Here is a 17,843-nt window from a genome sequence, read left to right as displayed (position 1 = left end):
AATCTTACATGAATATGTATGAAATTGAACTACTCCTTTATTATCAATTGGTTTTGAAGTATAACTTTAATTTCGTTCGTGGTATCATAGAAAAATTACACCGAGGTATGAAGCTCATCAACGGCCAGAACTACATCTAATTGTACACGTTGCATGGGATAGCAAAATACCCTAATTACCCTTGTGCTGTATACGTGTTACCTAATATTGACTTGGGCCAGAAAGGTCAAATGGTTGTTGTTGGGTGCTCGCTTTTTTCAAGTGTGTACAAAGCTTATCAACACGCATGCTCAATACGACTAATATATAATCATACCCACTAATATTATGTTAAATTTGAAAATGTCTAATCCTTTAGAACTTGAGGCCCGCAGTCTCAGAGAGTGGTTGCATAATTGTGTTGATAACAATCCGTTAACAACTCCTATTACTTTCTAAAAATATATATGAAACATGCCCAGAAAAAGCATATATTATTTTATGTCACACACGTATTCTCTTGAGAGAAAACCAATTTAAAAATACTAAGTCCTCTAACTCGAAACCTCATCATGCTGCCCACCCAAATAGAGAGACAAAATGTGTAGTTAAGATGTCCTTCTCTAATCTCCCTTACTGGTTTGATGTATGCCTCAGCATTTCCCGCGGTCTAGACTTTTGAACTCCTCACCGACAAGAGGTTTACACCATGATGATGTAGTTATTAGCACTTAATGATATTGGTGATCCATTGACAATCCTCTTAAACTTAGTTTAGTTTTTATTTGATTTCTTATGAACGGAAAATAGGGATTCAAACTTGGATATTGGAAAGAATTCAAGAAAAGTATCATTAGATTGAAAATTAGTGAGTAAACTTGGTCATAACTTATAAGCAAATAATCCGCATACAATGTTGATTGAATTTTCTCATGTGCATTGTTGGCAGGGTAACACTAGTACTGTCATGACAATATGTCTGCCATTTTGCGCTTGAGTTTGAATTACTCGTTAATTAGAATAGTTTAAAATGTAATTATGCTTATAAAAGGGAAAAAAACACTAAGGTGAGTTGTTGCCTAAATGATTATGTTAAGGGATCCTTATGTTAATTGCATTTTTTTGTGATATTGATTAATATTCTATATAATAGGTTCACTTCACCAAACCCTATATCTTATTGGGGTTGGATTCGTCACACCACTATTTTTACACAATTTTTGACACACATTTTTGCTGGGCTAACTCCGTAATGTACTTCAACGATCTGAACTATCTATCTTTTATGACATCATTCATAGATCACCCTTACCATAAGTAGTGAAGAAAATAAACAAATATGGTTTTACAAAGAAACCTTGAACCATTAATGAAACGGTCATATGGTTTTAGATTTGTATAGTTTTTTTATAGACATGATCTTTGAGAGAATACCTAAAAGATAGAAGATTTGCATCGTTGAAATATATTACGAAATAGGCCCCACAAATATGTCAAAAGTTGTGTAAAAAAAATAATGCCACATATCCGTCCCCTATCTTATTTAGCGTGAAATTTTTAATCTTTTTCGTTTATGAATCTAAATAAAGGAGTTAAAGTAAACCAATTTCAAAGTAACAATTTATCTCAAACTTATAAGTTTATTTTCTTCTTTCAAATGCAGGATAAAAGTCATTTTGATGGGGTCGCTTTCATCTTTGCAATTGCACTTGCAGTTGGACTTCGGGCTAATAGTAGTGACACACATGTAATTATGCAACCTAACCGCAATATCCTAATTTCTACAGTCGTAGTTGGTTGATAGCTTTCAATTGAAGCTCGAATCCAGGGCCGGCGGATTATGGCATTACAAATATAAACAAGAAATATGAAACTCTAGCTCATAACAAATATTATGCCAAAAGAAAAAAGGATTTTGTTTCGAGTACAGTCAACCAAGATGTCCTTTTCATACCTAGTTTTTTTTTTAAATTTGGAGAATCTCATAGACTTAGAGAGAGAGAGAACAAAATCGTGGGGTGCAACAAGTCATAGAAAATTGCACCTCAACCTCCTTAAATTGCTATACAAAATGGCAACCAAGTAAGTCTTTTGCTTCACAATTCACTCAACCTCTCATCACAAGTAACACTACTAAGTCTTCTCCGTCTTGTGTGTGAAATGCCATTTCGCATTTCGAGTACATAGAGTGTAGCATTACATTGATCGAAAAGCGAATGGCGGTGATGTATGATTCGATACTAGCCCGAAGCTTTAGTAAGCACGAGCAGAAGAAATTGAGATATGGAGCATTCGTTTGCTGCTTGCTCATAGCACTGTGCTTCTGCACTCTGCTGAAACCTAATTTGAATCCTCTACCAGCTTGTATGTACATTCATGCATTTTTTATATTTTTCAGCATTGTTAACTTTATTTTTAGGTGACATATATTAGTTTGTAATTTAATTTTCTGGATCATGTCACAGTGAAGTTGGAGAGATCAATTGGTGTCAAACAAAAGATATTGGCACTCTGGGAAACAAACAGCACTCAGCAAGCAATAAAAAATGTGCTAGAGTTTCCAGAGATAAAAACCGAGGAGTTCGAAAATTTGAGTGATCAAGTGTTAGCAGATTCTGCTGATTTGCAGCAAAATGCAAGCACTCTCACTAGTCCCATTGAAAGCAGAGTGCCGGTTGATGAGGAGACTAAGAGTAAGCACCCTTCCTCCAATACAGCTGGTACAAACAAAAAGAAACCATTAACTAACGCGAACATTTTTGCAGTTGTGGAAGTTGTAGAGGAGAATTTGGAGCCACTTTGCAAGACTGAGCAACCAAGAACTGAATACTGCGAGATCATTAACAGGGATGTTCGCGTAGATGCGAACTCTTCCTCAGTTTTTGTTGCTTCATCTTCTCAAATTTGGAACAGGTCCTGGACTATAAGGCCTTATGCTCGAAAAGAGGACAAAACTGCGTTGGGCAATACTCGAGCATGGTCAGTGAAACCAGTAATAACTGGTGCTCAGCTCGAAATCCCTCAGTGTACTCGAGATCATAGCGTTCCAGCCATCTTGTTTTCTACTGGAGGATACGTAGGTAACCATTTCCATGAGTTCACTGATGTGGTGATTCCACTGTTTATTACTTCTCGAAAATATGATGGAGAAGTTCAATTTCTTGTTTCGGATATGAAACCATGGTGGATTGCGAAGTACCAAGCAATACTAAAAGGACTGTCCAAGTACGAGATTATCGACATTGACAAAGAAGAGGCAGTGCATTGCTTCCCAAGCGTAACCGTTGGCCTTAAACGACACGAAAAGGAGCTGAGCATTGATCCTTCAAAGCATTCATATTCCATGAAAGACTTCAGAGAGTTTCTAAGAAACCGTTACTCATTGAAAAGAGCCAGTGCAATCAGAATCAGAGAAAATCATCAGCGAAAAAGGCCCCGGCTTCTGATCATCCCGAGAAAGAGAACAAGGTCTTTCACGAACACAGGGGAAATTACGAAAATGGCTAGACGCTTGGGGTTCAAGGTAATCGTCGCAGAAGCTGACATGAACTTGTCTAAATTTGCAGAAGTTGTCAACTCTTGTGATGTGTTAGTGGGAGTTCATGGAGCTGGCCTCACAAACCTTGTCTTCCTTCCAGAAAATGCAATTTTGATTCAAATACTTCCAGTCGGACGGTTCCAATGGCTCGCAACCAACTACTTCGGCAAGCCTTCGGAGGGTATGAATCTCAAGTATTTGGAGTATGAAATAAGCAACGAGGAGAGCACGTTGACACAGCAGTACCCGCTTGATCACCCGGTTTTCACCGATCCTTCATCGATCGGAAAACAGGGTTGGCTAGCGTTCTATTCACTCTATCTGCAAAAACAAAACGTACATCTTAATGTCCAAAGATTTAGACCTACATTGTTAAAAGCTCTTGAGCTTCTGCATCAGTAGAGAGACGTCATTGTTTGATTTCTGGAGGAAGCAAGGTCCTCTTGAATATTTATTTCGTTTTGTTTTCGTTTCGTGTACTTTTCGTAGCAAAGAATTCGATTTCATTGATTCATAATCCGCTCTTGTAATTATTTGTTCAGAAATATTGGAAATTCGGGAAAGATTTGCGAAGCTTTTGTAAGCGTCGGTGAAAATTTGCTATTGTTCCGTAGTCATTCGGTAGGATGTTCCGAACGTCCTTCTAGTCTTTATTTATTTATTTATTTATTTTTCTTCATTTGATTTTGTTTTATTTCAAATTTATTTTCAGTCAGTTTTCTAATCTGAAGCACGAAATAGATAGCATGGTTATTATTTATCCTCTTTTTGCTTACGCAACAAAAATTGTGAAATAACTCACGGTTTTAATCAGTTTTGTGGACTATTACAAGTACAAACGTCATCATAAGACCCTTTTTTGTATAAATTTTGTTGCATCATAATTTTTTTTAAATTTTTGAGGACCGTTTCAAATGAACGCCGAACTAGTATTTTTATTGATTATATTTTGTTTTAAGGAAAACTAATGAAAAGTAAAAAAAAAAAAAAAAAAAAAATTAGTTTTAATGAAAAATGACAAATAAAGGTGTAGTGAATAGTACTAGAAAAAGGTAAAAATGTGGTTTTTGTTAAAAGTGAATAATACTGAAAATGTTTCGTTAAAACTCCATTCCTTTTAAAGTTTAGAAATGAAATAAAATCCTTTTTAACACAATAAAATGGGAATCCAGCTTTAAATGACTTGTAATATATTTCTTACCGTGTGAGCAAACTAATTGTTTTTTAATTGATTTTGGGAATTTTTTTACAAAATCTGTTGAGTCTTTGGGTTTTCGAAATAGTATAAAATATAGAATTGTTTTAAATCATTGATATTTGATACGGACATGTTCTAAAAAAGTCGGGGCATTTTAATGGAACTTTCGCCCCACCATAGATATCACGGAACTCCATATTTCAGCCATGCTTGTGTTTTTATTGGTTTTTTTTTAACTTTTTTTTTTTGTGTGTTTAAGCTTAAAATTCAATAAAACTAGTTTTGTTAATCAACAAATGGTAAGACTTAAAATTCTCGTAAAAAGATCTTAAAAACCTTAAAATCACATTTTTCATTAAAACTAGAAGCAGTAACTCATTGTTTTAATCAGTTTAGCAAAATTTATACAGAACAAAAGTGATCAATGGAGCTATTTTTGTAGAACATTTGCCGCACCTCAAGCCTCTTAAAAATGGTGAAGGACATTTCAAAGATGTTTTGATCGACATAACTCATGCTATCTCCAACCGATCCGGCCAGAGAGTTATAGGGCCGAAAATAGCCTGAAATGACACGAAAACCGTCTTCAACCGAGGGCTAGGTCATAGGGCTTGTGGGCTTCACCGGGCCAAAAATACCAAATCAGGCCAACCGGCTGGCCTAAATGAGCTAGCCAGCTAGCCCTGGGCTAGCCCAACCTTTCAACACCAACGGCTAGCTGACGTCATGCTGACGCCAGATAACTGTTGGATTTGAATTTTTTTTTTTCGGGACAAAATTTAAAAAATAAAAAATTCCTATTTTTTTTCCTATAAATACCTAAACCATTCGTACACCATTTCTCACGTTATTTTCACCATTCCATGCTATCTTATACCATTTCTCTCCTACATCATTTCTTACCTCTTCCAGTAATCTTTGCTTCAATTTTTTCAATAATTTTCAAATGGGTGGATCTGCATTGAAAGGTAGGGCTTAGACCTGAAAAGAAGATGAAGCTCTTTGTAGGGCTTGTAGATGAGTCTCCGAAGATAGTGTGAGGGGGAGTTTTCAAACAAGTGAAAGTGTTTGTACTCATATGTCCAAAAAGTACTATGAGTTCTACGAAGGCACCAATCCACCGAATTCACGAAACCACGAGAGTTGTTCTTCAAGATGGAAAAAACATCTTCATCCAAATTTGAATAAATGGCATCAAGTTGTGTTAAAGGCCGAAATTAGACATGAAAACAAAGCCAATTACTACAACAAAATAGGTGTTTTCACAAGTTATTTTAAATATTTAATTATATTACATTTAATTTCATAAATTAATTTCCTTTAATTTTTGTAATTATATTTTCTAGGTACGCCAAGCGAAGGAATTGTATATGGAGGACAACTCAAAACCCTTTAATCATCATGGTTGTTGGGAAATTTGTAAAGGGTGAGTGTTATTTGAAGATCCACCTCAAGAAAGAGTTGCTCCTATGCCGGTGTTCGGAAATGCATCCTCAAATGCAGTTGGGGATGAACATGGATCTCCTACCGTTCAAGAAACAAGGGTAGAAAATTCATCTTCGGGTGAAGGTTCCATACCTAGAGCTATGGGACGAAACAAGGCCCGAAAATTGAAGGAAAAGGGCAAGACAAAGGATGATTACACCTTTCAACAGGAAATGACGTCCTCATTACGATTAATGGCGAAGCAAAATGCCTTTGTTGCGGAAGAAATGAACCGTAGGCATGAAGAACGGGCAAAACAAATTCAAGAAGAGATGGATGATAGGAACATGCAAAGGAACACTTCGGATTATGGCCTGACGGGAGTTGTTTACATCCGACTATAATTCTACAATGGCGGATGATGATGATGATGATGATTATAAACTTTAAATTTAAGTTGTTGTAGTCTTTAAATTTAAATAATAAATTATGTTTGGCCTATGACCCTTTGGCCCCCTCGGTTGGAGATTGTTTTTTGTCACAGGGCTATGTTTGGCCCATGACCCTTTGACCCATCGGTTGGAGATGGTAAGAAATATGGTATGACACTGTTCATTAAAATATTATTTTATTGGAGGGCTATAGGGCTAAAAGAAGCCCTCATTCGGTTGAAGCTAGCCTCAGTTCTGGATATGTTCTTGCGCCGCTAGTATTTTCCATATGCAGAAAACTGAGAAAAACAGATGCAAACTACGCTGATTTTTTATTTATTTTTTTGAAAAGTGTACAATATTCATTAAGACAAGAAGACTATGTATAAAACAGAGTATTGGTGCATAAATAGGCCTCGATATAAACCTTACCGGGACTACACTAATTGTATCACTCTTTTCGTTCACTTGAAATTTTAACTTGCCCAAGGCGAGTTTTTCATACAAGGGGGGATGGTGGAGATCCTGCAAGATTTTTCATTTAATTACTACGTGTATCTCGAGATTTTTAAGTTGATTCGTTGTTTCCGGTTGAGATATGAGCATTCAGGGACTGCTATGTTTGGATGCTTTCCATATTTACTGTGTCTCGATTCGTTTCTGTTATATAAGGGATTTTAGATATGCTGTTATCTGAATTTACTCATCTCCCATTTTAGCTTGGATTAGTTAGCTTTCATGAACATGCCTATATAATCGGGTTTCCCACAAAACTGCTTGTATTTGAATTGACCATAACGTTGTAATTTAGCGTCCCTCTTCGTATTTGAGCTTCAATCTCCTTCTACATCAGATTATCTTTTTCATCAAAGTTTAAGGCATGCTTATATCAAAGTTGAGCGAAAAATGAAGCCCGATTCGATACTTGCCAGAAACGTTTCTCGCCTTCAGCAGAAGAGGTTCCGATGTGGAGCATTTGCGACACTCTTGCTTATAGCAGTATGTTTTAGCGCAGTTCTCAAACCTAGTTTGAATCTATCAGCTTGTATGTAAATTAGCCTACTCTTTTTACCTTGTGTTGCAAGAAAGTTGTAATGTGACCGCACTAACATGATATGTTTGGTGTGCAACTTTCGTTTACTCGCAGTGAAATTGCAGATGTCAGTGGGTCTTGGTTGGGACGTGCTGCAAGTCCAACAAAAAAACAGCTCTCAGAAAGTAATCGAACGTGAGCAGTTCGATCAGAAGATAAGAGCGGAGGAGTTCAAAAATACAAGTCTTCGAGGAGAGGATTCTGGTGAACAGAAAAATGCAAGCACTCCCACTATTCTCCTTGCTCGAAATGGTTCAGAATCAGAGACAAACAGTAAGAACATGACACGATTATTTTGTACTAACTGTCCAAGGGGATTGAAGTTAATTAGGTTGATGATCCAAGAAAATTCAGCTTAGACAATTTAAATTCATCTTGCAGTTTCAGAAGTGACGAAGAATTTGGAGCCGATTTGTGATGTTTCACAGCCAAGAACTGATGTTTGTGAGATCAACATGGATGTTCGTGTTGATGGTAATTTGTCTTCTGTTTTCGTTGTTTCATCTCAAGCGGACATGTTGGCAGGGAATAGCTCCTGGACTATAAGGCCTTATGCTCGAAAAGAAGATAAACAGGCGCTGAATCATGTTCGAGAGTGGTCAGTGAAACGAGTGTCTGATGCTCAGCAGGAAATCCTTCAATGCACAAGAAATCATAGTGTTCCAGCCGTCTTATTTTCAACGGGAGGATATACGGGAAACCATTTCCATGAATTCACTGACATGGTCATTCCTCTGTATATTACTTCTAAAAAATATGATGGGGAAGTTCAGTTTCTGATTACCGATAAAAGAAGCAGGTGGATCGAAAAGTACCAAGCAATACTAAAAGGGCTGTCCAAGTACGAGATTATTGACATTGACAAGGAAGATGCAGTGCATTGCTTCCCAAGCGTAGCAGTTGGACTTAAAAGACATCCAAAGGATCTGAGCATTGATCCTTCGAAACATTCATATTCGATTACTGACTTCCGAGCATTCTTAAGAAAAACTTACTCACTAAAGAAGGCCAATGCAATCAGAATCAGAGGTGGTGGCCGGCATAAAAAGCCCCAGCTTCTCATCATATCGAGAAGGAGCACGAGGTGTTTCACGAATCTGAGACAAATTACTAAGATGGCTAGAAGCTTGGGCTACAAGGTAACTGCTATGGAGGCTGACAGGAACATGTCAAGAATTGCAGAAGTAGTGAACTCTTGTGATGTGTTAATGGGGGTTCATGGAGCTGCCCTCACAAACATTCTGTTCCTCCCTGAAAATGCAGTTCTTATCCAAATACTTCCGCTCGGAGGGTTCGAATGGATTGCAACAAACTACTTCGGAGAGCCATCGAGGGATATGAAGATCAAGTATTTGGAATACAAGATCAACAGAAACGAGAGCACGCTGAAAATTGACCCGAATAAGAATCGAATACGAGGATGGCAAGCATTCAAGTCAACTTTTCTGAATGCACAAAATGTAACCCTTAACGTCAAAAGGTTTAGAACCACGTTGAAAAAAGCCCTTGGACTTCTGCATCAGATTCAGTAGGCCGTTGTTTAGTTTCTAGAGGCAGCAGAGGCCTCTGCATGCTATTATTTCCTTGCTTCGTTTCCATACTCTTTGTGAAAATCCATCATAGTATTCAATGTCGTTTAGTTAAAAAATCGCTTTTTTTTATTTTTAGGAAAACTAATGAAAAGAGCTTGAAAACTTTGAATTTGAACGATAAGGACAAAATAAAGAACACAGTGAATAGTACCAGGATTGACTTTTTAGTGTAGAAATGTGATTTTTCGTTAAAATAAACAGTACCAGAAGCTTTTCGTTAAAGTTCCATTTTTTTTTTTTTTTGCTTCTGACAAAACGATATTCTAAATTTGTCTAATAAGCAGGAAGGGTGAAACTTGACGGGGGATCCGAACTTGAATGTCTCGGCCCACTGGCCTAACAATTGCCATTGGTAGTAAAGAAAGAGTTTATGGTGGTGATCAACCAAACACAAGCTATCATGTTTCGCACAATATCTTGAATCCGAAATGAAAACTTCTATATCATTTATAACACCGCAAGGACAGTGTTCAACAAGTTTGATGGTATTACCAGCCACAGGGAGGCCGAACCTGACCAGCCGAGCTACAAGTTCTAGCGCGGGCATGAGGCAAACTCCGCCATGCTGTCTATCTGTAAAATTAAAATAATAAGCTGCTGCTTTACCGATGCAACCCTAAGACTGCGCTCTACCGACATGAATATATACAGGATGCAGCTCCTTGACCCAGCAGTAGCCATGGGTCAGTGCGATCCATAAGTTGATGTAAAAAGAAGTGTAGAATAATCTGCTACTTCGACAGAACAAGGTACATTCTTCATACCCCATGAAGAGTGTGCCTCATCACCCGTTTCCAAAAATATGGGCGCATCTGCCGATAAAGAATGTTCTATATCACCCCCTTTCTAAATATGGATCTTCAAACGCCGTAACTGATCACAGATTCTACAGAAAGTAGCTTCTATTCTGAAGGTAGCTCAACGGCCTGGAAGATTGATGTTCAATATTTATTCATCCTAACCTGTCAAGTTGGACTAGCCTCGGGAGGCTCTTTGCCGCTGATTGTGCTTTTGATTGTATGCTAACTCCATTATATGATGAGCAACACTTAACCCCACTTGGCACTATCAAATGAGGTCCTTTTCTGGCTTGTCTTTCTACTTTTCTTAAGAAGCATCGACATATGGTCAATATCTGTGGACGAAGAATGGTTCTCTCCCTTCAACCAGAGTACAGCTTCTGCAGCTGCATCTTTCTCTGCTTCTTTCTTATTATTGCAAGGCTTCCCCACAAAGTTCAACCCATTGAAGATCACTGTGGAACGGAACTGATTGTTTTTCAATGGTTTTGTTTTGTACGTGGGTACATCATGCCCGGCTCTGGTGAGCAATGTTTGCAGGTGATTTTTGTAATTATTGTTCTCCGCAACTTTCTTCATGGTGCCTTTTAACTTTGGTAACTTCTCTTGTGTTGCCTTCTGTGAGGGCACTGGCACCTTGCGACCAAATACAAATCTACCCTCACATTGATCCTCTGAGACCAGTAATCTTAGAGCCGATAGGAGGTTTGTATGTGATTGCATATCCAACTTGGGATTCAGGAGCTGCTTGCAAAGAACGCATCCCCATGTTAGCATTTTAGCAACAAATTGAGTGATTGTTCGTGTGTATGTGCGAGAAAGCAAGAGAGAGACAAGGGGAGAGAGAGAAAGTACGTCTTGATTTAAGTGATAAATTTAAGAGCCGCGACAAATGCTGAAGGCAAATACAAACCTTATTATGAATCAGTTCATCAAGCTCCTTCTTTAAGCAAAGATATGTATCTGCTAATGCGGGATTCATGAAAAACTCCAAGTATCCTCCCAGCATCTTCAAGTGCCCATTCTACCAAAAGCAAGCAGGTGTATTTACTACTTTTTCGTCAAGAACACACAAAAAGTTACCAATCATATTCATATCCAAGATCAATAAACTTACCAGGCCACCCATGGAAATGTTGCCCCCGAACAAAAGGAGCACAGAATCAGATATACCAGTAGAATCCCGGAGAAAAACCGAATTCACTTTCACCTTTTCGTTGAAGACTAGCCATGGATATGGAATTTTGGGTATGCTTCCGTTGACAGAACTCTAATAGATCGATCATAAACAATAGAACAGAAAATGGGTCATCATACGCAATTAGAACAGGAAACTTTAAGCAATACAACAAGGAAACATGAATTCAACCAAAATAAGAAACTAACCGAGTATAGCATCACTTGTCCATCTTCCTGTGTTTTAAGCATAATCGACTTCTCTTTGTTCTGTAGAACGTGTCACAACATATACAATAGATGAGAAAAGACAAGCCATCCACAAGCAAAACAGATGCAAACAAAATCAGAATCCAGTCATTCAGAAATTCAACTTAATCTAAAGAATCATGACCCCTTTATCACAGTTTTTGTAAACTTAACATATCTATTGGAGTATCGAATCGATTCAACTAAATGTGAAGATTACAACACCCTCTATCACTCTGTTTTACTCACTTGAGCATATCAATCTTTTATTTGTATATTGTACACAGTGTGAAAGAGGCTATTCCCACAAACAAAACAGTTTCTTTTCATGCGATAAAAGAAAATTAGAATAGGAAAAATATACAAACATTATAAGAAATGCATAAGAACTTACCACGACAGAGCATATTCCAGGAAATAATCCAGCACAGATGACTGCTCGGACAAGATGCTCATCATGGCTCCATGTATTGCAGCTTTCTGTATTATGGTCAGCCAGACCTGCATCCTTGAGCAAAAAGAAGAACTGCTTCCGAAGAGAGTCAATGGCTTTCAGAGTTTGTACAGAAAGAAAGTTTCTCCAGCAGTACTCATAGCCAGACTCTGTTCTTTCAGCATTTCTCCAACCATCATAAGCTCGGACAAGAGCAAGATGATCACTGTTATCATGAGCAGAGAACTGTGCTTTTGCGGACTCTGCAAGCTACACAAGTTCAAAATGACATGGTTACTACTACTGAACCTATGCTTGTTGGTTTCCCAGGAAAAAAAACAGGAAGAGAACTGTGCTTAGGGAAAAAGACGAAATAACTGATCACTGTTAACTTCTTTGCATATCTCTTTACTTTGAAGGTTAGTGAAAAGTATAAAAGTCGACTTACTCAACTACAAGTATTAAGTCGGTTTAAAATATCAGTTTCTAATGACATAGGAATATGAGGGCGTGCAGGGGACGGGAGACACCATTATAATATGCAACAGCAAAGTGTAACAGGAACATTATATCATACTTACATCCTTCTTGTCATGCGGCATAAGGAATGGGTCTCTCATACTAAGGCCTGCGACAACAGTCATTACTGGATCCAAACAGTTGAAAATAGACCCCAATATGAGCATTTTTCCAAGTTTAGGCTCAACGGGAAGCACTGACAGGTGACGTCCTGCATAGCATAAAATCACCAGTTAATCTTTCTGACTTGCAAACAAATCAACACACAACTTAAAACAGCTTCGATAATCATTCATTACCTAACACTGTCAGATCTTCATTATCATCTAAAGCCCCAATGATCTTTAAATACTCAACAGCATTTTGAACCTACAAAACAAAACAAAAAAAATCGTGAGGACTGATACGAAGATATGCATAGATCACACCGTTAAGAATAATTATACCTTAGTTCACACATTTTTTTGCCAAATATCTTATTTCACATGTTAAATTTAGATATCATTGCATTACAAGACTATCACCTCCCATGCAAGTATTATAAAGAATAATCTGAGTACTCGCATAGAAATTTACCGACAGAGGTTCCGGTGGCTGCAAGGCCTTAGATAGGAACTCTGAAATACTTCCAAGTTGTAAACTTTTGATTTGTAAACATAATGATTGCAACGGAGTCCTCAAAAGTTCAGGCAACTGATAATCAGCAAAGGCATCATATACACATCTGGGGTAGAGATGGTAACACTCGCCAGGTTGAACACGACCGGCTCTGCCTCTTCTCTGCAGATTAAAGGCATCAAATTAATATTGTAAACGAATGTATTAAATCTCCGTGTAAGAGGGCAACTTGAGTAAAAATTTGAGTATCACAAAACAAAAATAATTGCACAGTTTAATTAAGAAGCATTACAGTCGGTAATAGAATATCCAACCATGAACTACAGAAATAATCAAATTGATACAGAAACTGTCAGACTGTCTTACTTGCCGAGAAGCAGCCTTTGAAATCCAGGAAGGAAGCAAACAGGGAGTGTTATTTAGTGCATCATATGATGTCTCTTTTGCCTTTCCACAATCAACAACAAAAACTACATCATTGATAGTGATACTAGTCTCAGCCATGTTTGTAGCTAGAACTATTTTCCGAACACCATCTTCTGGCTTATCAAATATCAATTTCTGTTTACAAAAAACAACAAAAAATTAATTAATAAAATATAAAGCCAGTCCTTGAACTACAAGAAGAAGAACAACAACCTAAAAATAATAGCGTTCCATTTAAATTTTCTGAATGATAGCATCAAAAGATTCATTGAACAAATATGAAGCTGTAAGGAATTATTGGTTAACTCCTCAGTACAAGAATACTTAGAGAATCGAGAAAGTCAAAACGCTCTTTCTCGAGTATTTTTCCATCACCAGACCATGGTAATATCTGTATGCAACAAAAATTAACACAAAAAAGAACAGTGACATCACCTGCTCAGAGCTAGGCATGGAACCATGACATGCCAGCAATAGGACCCTGCTAGGATCTCCTAATAGGGGATGAGCTTGGAGTTGATCCTTCAAGGAGTTTATGTCATCCCAACCCGTCATAAAAACTAAAATTGCGCCAGGCCGTTCTTTCCTGACTATGTGCAAAAGAAGACTCTCAATGAGGTTAAAACCAATAGAGTCAGGATTCCAACAGGACAGAGACTCCTGAGTCCTTGGACTGTACTCCCTAAAGTCGGCAGCTTCAAGTACATCCTGTTCAAAAGGGCCAAAAAAAATTAAATACAACCAAGGGATTGAGATGAAACTAAATAAGACACAAATTTTCTATACCTCTACGGCAGAAGCAATTTGGCTCTTCCTCTTTTTGAAACCTTGAGCTTGTTTCTGCATTTTCCACGACTTTTCATGACCATAATCATCAATCTGATTATATTGATTTAACCGATACCCAGTCATTTCTAGAATGTTCTCCAGAAAATGTGTTCGGACTGGGTAAGTAAACCCCTGTAAATAGAGCAATGCCCAACACCCAAATCAAATATGAAATAAGATAAAAACGTAATCGTGAACAAATGTAGCTGAATCAAAAGTGGATTTACTGAAGGAATCAGGAAATACTTTGTAATTGCAATACAAATGGCACCTGGAATCACCTAAGATCACGCTATATTGACATAAATGCACAATAAAGAGCATAGATTGCTAGATGACAGTTTAGGTACATGGAACAGATAACTAAAAGAAACAAAAGTTAATTAAAAAGCCATAAAAAATAAGACCTAGTTCCCTGAACTTACGGGAATATGGATCGTTGGAGCACGACCAAAGTAGGAGGAGAAAAGCTCAGCATTTAGGGTGGCACTCATCAAAATCAACCTCAACTCTGGCCGGCGAGGGAGAAGTTCTTTCAGAACAATAAGAAGAAAATCTGAAATAAATGCAAGGCTGTGCTTAAAACCACATTAGAATACCAATTGGCAAATTTACTTTCCAAAATTGAAAATTACCTTCATTCATTCCGCGTTCATGAATCTCGTCAACAATGACGTGTGTAACACCTCTCAACTTTCTGTCAACAAGTAATCTCCTTAATAATATGCCCGTGGTGCAAAAAAGAAGCCGGGTGTCCCGCCCTTTCATCCCTTCAAGCCTAACTTTGTAACCAATCTGTTACCATAGGGAGAGATTTAAGTTCAAATCAGCTAGAAACAAAGATAAATGATTAACAACCAAGTGTAATAAAACAAGGGAGGAAATAAATTAAGCCTAACATTTTGAAGATAAATCCACGTCACCAAAAAAGTAACTTACAGATTCCCCCAGATTCTCCCCTCGTTCCGCAGCTACTCTTTCAGAAACAGCCATGGCAGATATCCGTCTAGGCTGGGTACAAATAATACTGCAGGAAGCTCCACGATCAGCTTCAATCTCAGATTCTAAAATGTACTGAGGAAGTTGTGTAGTTTTACCACAACCTGTTTCGCCGGAGACAACTACGACCTGCTCAACATAAATTTGAAGAAAAAAAAACTTAACTATGCTGGTGAGCAAAAGCAATCATCCATAACCAATTATAGAAATAATAAATTATAACTCACCTGATTTTCTGATACAGCTTTTAACAGTGCATCTTTCTCCTTGTATGCAGGCAGACTTTTACGAAGCTCAAGCATCTTTTGACCTTCTGGCGATTCCTGTATAGGACTTGACATGTCAATATGAATGTTTTTATAAGTCTATAAATCTACTATAAAGCTACATGAAGATGAACAAAAGCTGCATCACAAAGTCAAACTGTTAAAAGACACGGAAGAACAAAAATTTAGAGACAATGCATTGTTTCCTACATCAATTAATAACAACTAACAAAAAGAAAAAAGGATCAACTTCCAGCCTGAATAATGGTCACAAAAAGAAAGGAAAAATAACCTGCCAATGTCGTTGCTTATTATGCAGTTGCAAGCTTTTCCGCTGAAGAATTTTCTCCATGGCATCAGTATTCTGTATCAAGGGCTCCTGCTGCCCATAATGTCCTCCATCATTAGTAATGCTTCTACTACTGTTTGATCTTGACAAGGAAAAGTCTGACAAATTTCCTTGGCTCATTGGCTTTTGAGATAGGTAGGCCTTGAGATGAGCATCTACTTCTCTATGAAGTCCAAAAGGTAAGACAACCTATACATGGTTCAAAAAGTTTAGAGCAATACATTGGATAAAAAACCTTGTAACTTCAAATAACATGTACACCAAGATTAATTAACGAATTCAGGCCCCACATCATACACTACAGAGCAATTGTTTCACAAGTTTCAAAGGAAAGAAAGCCATCCATTTCTTTCCATGCATGATTTAAACTAAGATGAGCATAAACATATAAGAAAGTACCTCTCTTTGTGGCCGCTTATCATCAAGATCAGGTCTGTAATTGGGCTGAGGAACTTTGCTAAATACTACAACTCTAGAATATTGACGGCTGCTTGAGAAAATCAAGGATCAGAACAACATACAAAAATGGACACAGAATAACTGTACACTTGCGAAACTGACATACCTATACAAACCCATCCTGCTTGCCAGTGCTGAAAGATGATCAAAATCGCGTCTATCCTTTTTTTCCCTGGACACCAATTCTTGCTCGTCTTTGTTGCGAAGAAGCATGGTTAACTTCCATCTCCATTCATCAATGTTATCAAGGGTCGAACCACCCTAAGCATATATTAACAAGTAAAAGTCACAACCTTTACATTTAAGCAGAATGATAAGAAAATAACAGGTTTCAGCTCTGCTTAAAAAAGTGCTACTTCATCGGTTGTTACTTCAAAGTCCGAAAAAGTTCGATGCTTCAAAAACATGTACTGATATCTAAGCTCTACGGTCTAGCCTACGTGCTTGTTTGGCCAGCACCATGGGAATTCAATTCCACTTTCATTGGCAGCTACATTGCATTTCGACTTCAGAAATCGATAAAACTATGAGGTTAAAAATGAAATCTTCATTTCCCAGAGCAATTAAAAGCAACTCAACCAAGGTTCCCAATTCAAGTAATCAACATTTTTAACAAAACGGGCAGAGCAGTACTAACCATTTGGCGCTGAGACGACCCCAATTCGGCATCGGACTCCTCACTCGCGGAGGCGTCCTGGTACGCAAACCGCCCATAGCTCAAATTCTGCTGGTAAAACGGCACCGCCGAACTCCTCAGCTGCTGCCTCTGCTTCCAATCCAGCTCCGCCGCCCGAGAGGATGCCTGGCACGTGACGTCCCCGGCGTACCGGGGCAGATAATAGCACGCATTCCAATTCCGGGCAGGAGCAAGGCAGAGCGAGTGGTGGTACCGGCTGTTCCTCATGGAGCATCCCAGTAGCAGCGACGGCCTTATCAAAGCTACGTGGTGGCGGTGGCGGTGGTGGTGGTGGGTTCCGCGTAGAGAGACGAGAACAGGGGTGGTGGAAGTGGTGGAGTGTTTGAGGGACATGGTGGTGGTTCGGAATATATAGCCCTGGAAGAGGGCGGAGTACGGCATGGTTGTGGGTTAGGGTATGTGAGAGAGGCAGTTATGGTGGTTGTGGGTTTTGTCAGTTGGAGCAGCTAGGGAGGGGAGGGCGCCATTTTTGCAGGGATTAGGGTTTTTGACAGGTGACGGTGTGGGTGGGGGTTTGTGTTGGTTGGAGAGAAGCGGCGCTCATGACTCTGGAGCTGGACTCTGTTTTTTCTTTTATCTATTAAAAGAATAAATAACTAAATAAATAATATTACAGTCCACCCCTCCAAAATAAAATAAAAATATATTTTTTTTCCCTTAACATGTCGTTTCATACCATTAATATAATAGAAAAATTAACAAAAAGTTCAAAAAAAAATAATTTTAATAAAAAATGACAAATAAATGTGTATTAAATAGTACTAGAGA

The 17,843-nt window shown here is 38.1% G+C and overlaps 3 protein-coding genes across 3 annotated transcripts; 2 read left to right on the top strand and 1 right to left on the bottom strand.

Annotated features, from left to right (window-relative positions):
• The first annotated feature begins 2,091 nt into the window (after positions 1 to 2,091).
• LOC137709705 (beta-1,2-xylosyltransferase XYXT1-like) lies at positions 2,092 to 3,920 on the top strand. The gene is made up of 3 exons (XM_068448686.1): positions 2,092 to 2,343; positions 2,445 to 2,672; positions 2,745 to 3,920. The coding sequence occupies exons 1-3, from the start codon at positions 2,196 to 2,198 to the stop codon at positions 3,917 to 3,919; spliced, it is 1,551 nt and encodes a 516-aa protein (XP_068304787.1). The 5' UTR covers positions 2,092 to 2,195; the 3' UTR covers position 3,920.
• Positions 3,921 to 7,477: 3,557 nt separating this feature from the next.
• On the top strand, positions 7,478 to 9,196 carry LOC137710244 (beta-1,2-xylosyltransferase XYXT1-like). The gene is made up of 3 exons (XM_068449176.1): positions 7,478 to 7,616; positions 7,719 to 7,937; positions 8,046 to 9,196. The coding sequence occupies exons 1-3, from the start codon at positions 7,478 to 7,480 to the stop codon at positions 9,194 to 9,196; spliced, it is 1,509 nt and encodes a 502-aa protein (XP_068305277.1).
• Positions 9,197 to 9,673: 477 nt separating this feature from the next.
• On the bottom strand, positions 9,674 to 17,636 carry LOC137711053 (DExH-box ATP-dependent RNA helicase DExH3-like). The gene is made up of 19 exons (XM_068450255.1): positions 17,016 to 17,636; positions 16,485 to 16,639; positions 16,319 to 16,406; positions 15,863 to 16,108; positions 15,532 to 15,627; positions 15,245 to 15,433; positions 14,941 to 15,100; positions 14,731 to 14,861; positions 14,264 to 14,437; positions 13,913 to 14,185; positions 13,418 to 13,612; positions 13,010 to 13,213; positions 12,733 to 12,802; positions 12,496 to 12,644; positions 11,876 to 12,184; positions 11,443 to 11,502; positions 11,174 to 11,326; positions 10,970 to 11,080; positions 9,674 to 10,800 (listed from the first exon to the last, which is right to left on the bottom strand). The coding sequence occupies exons 1-19, from the start codon at positions 17,454 to 17,456 to the stop codon at positions 10,306 to 10,308; spliced, it is 3,699 nt and encodes a 1,232-aa protein (XP_068306356.1). The 5' UTR covers positions 17,457 to 17,636; the 3' UTR covers positions 9,674 to 10,305.
• Between the last annotated feature and the right edge of the window lie 207 nt (positions 17,637 to 17,843).

The sequence above is a fragment of the Pyrus communis genome, chromosome 12, assembly GCF_963583255.1.
Source record: "Pyrus communis chromosome 12, drPyrComm1.1, whole genome shotgun sequence".
Taxonomy (NCBI): domain Eukaryota; kingdom Viridiplantae; phylum Streptophyta; class Magnoliopsida; order Rosales; family Rosaceae; genus Pyrus; species Pyrus communis.
Note: the sequence above shows the minus strand (reverse complement) of the source record. Positions and strands in the feature narration are given on the sequence as shown.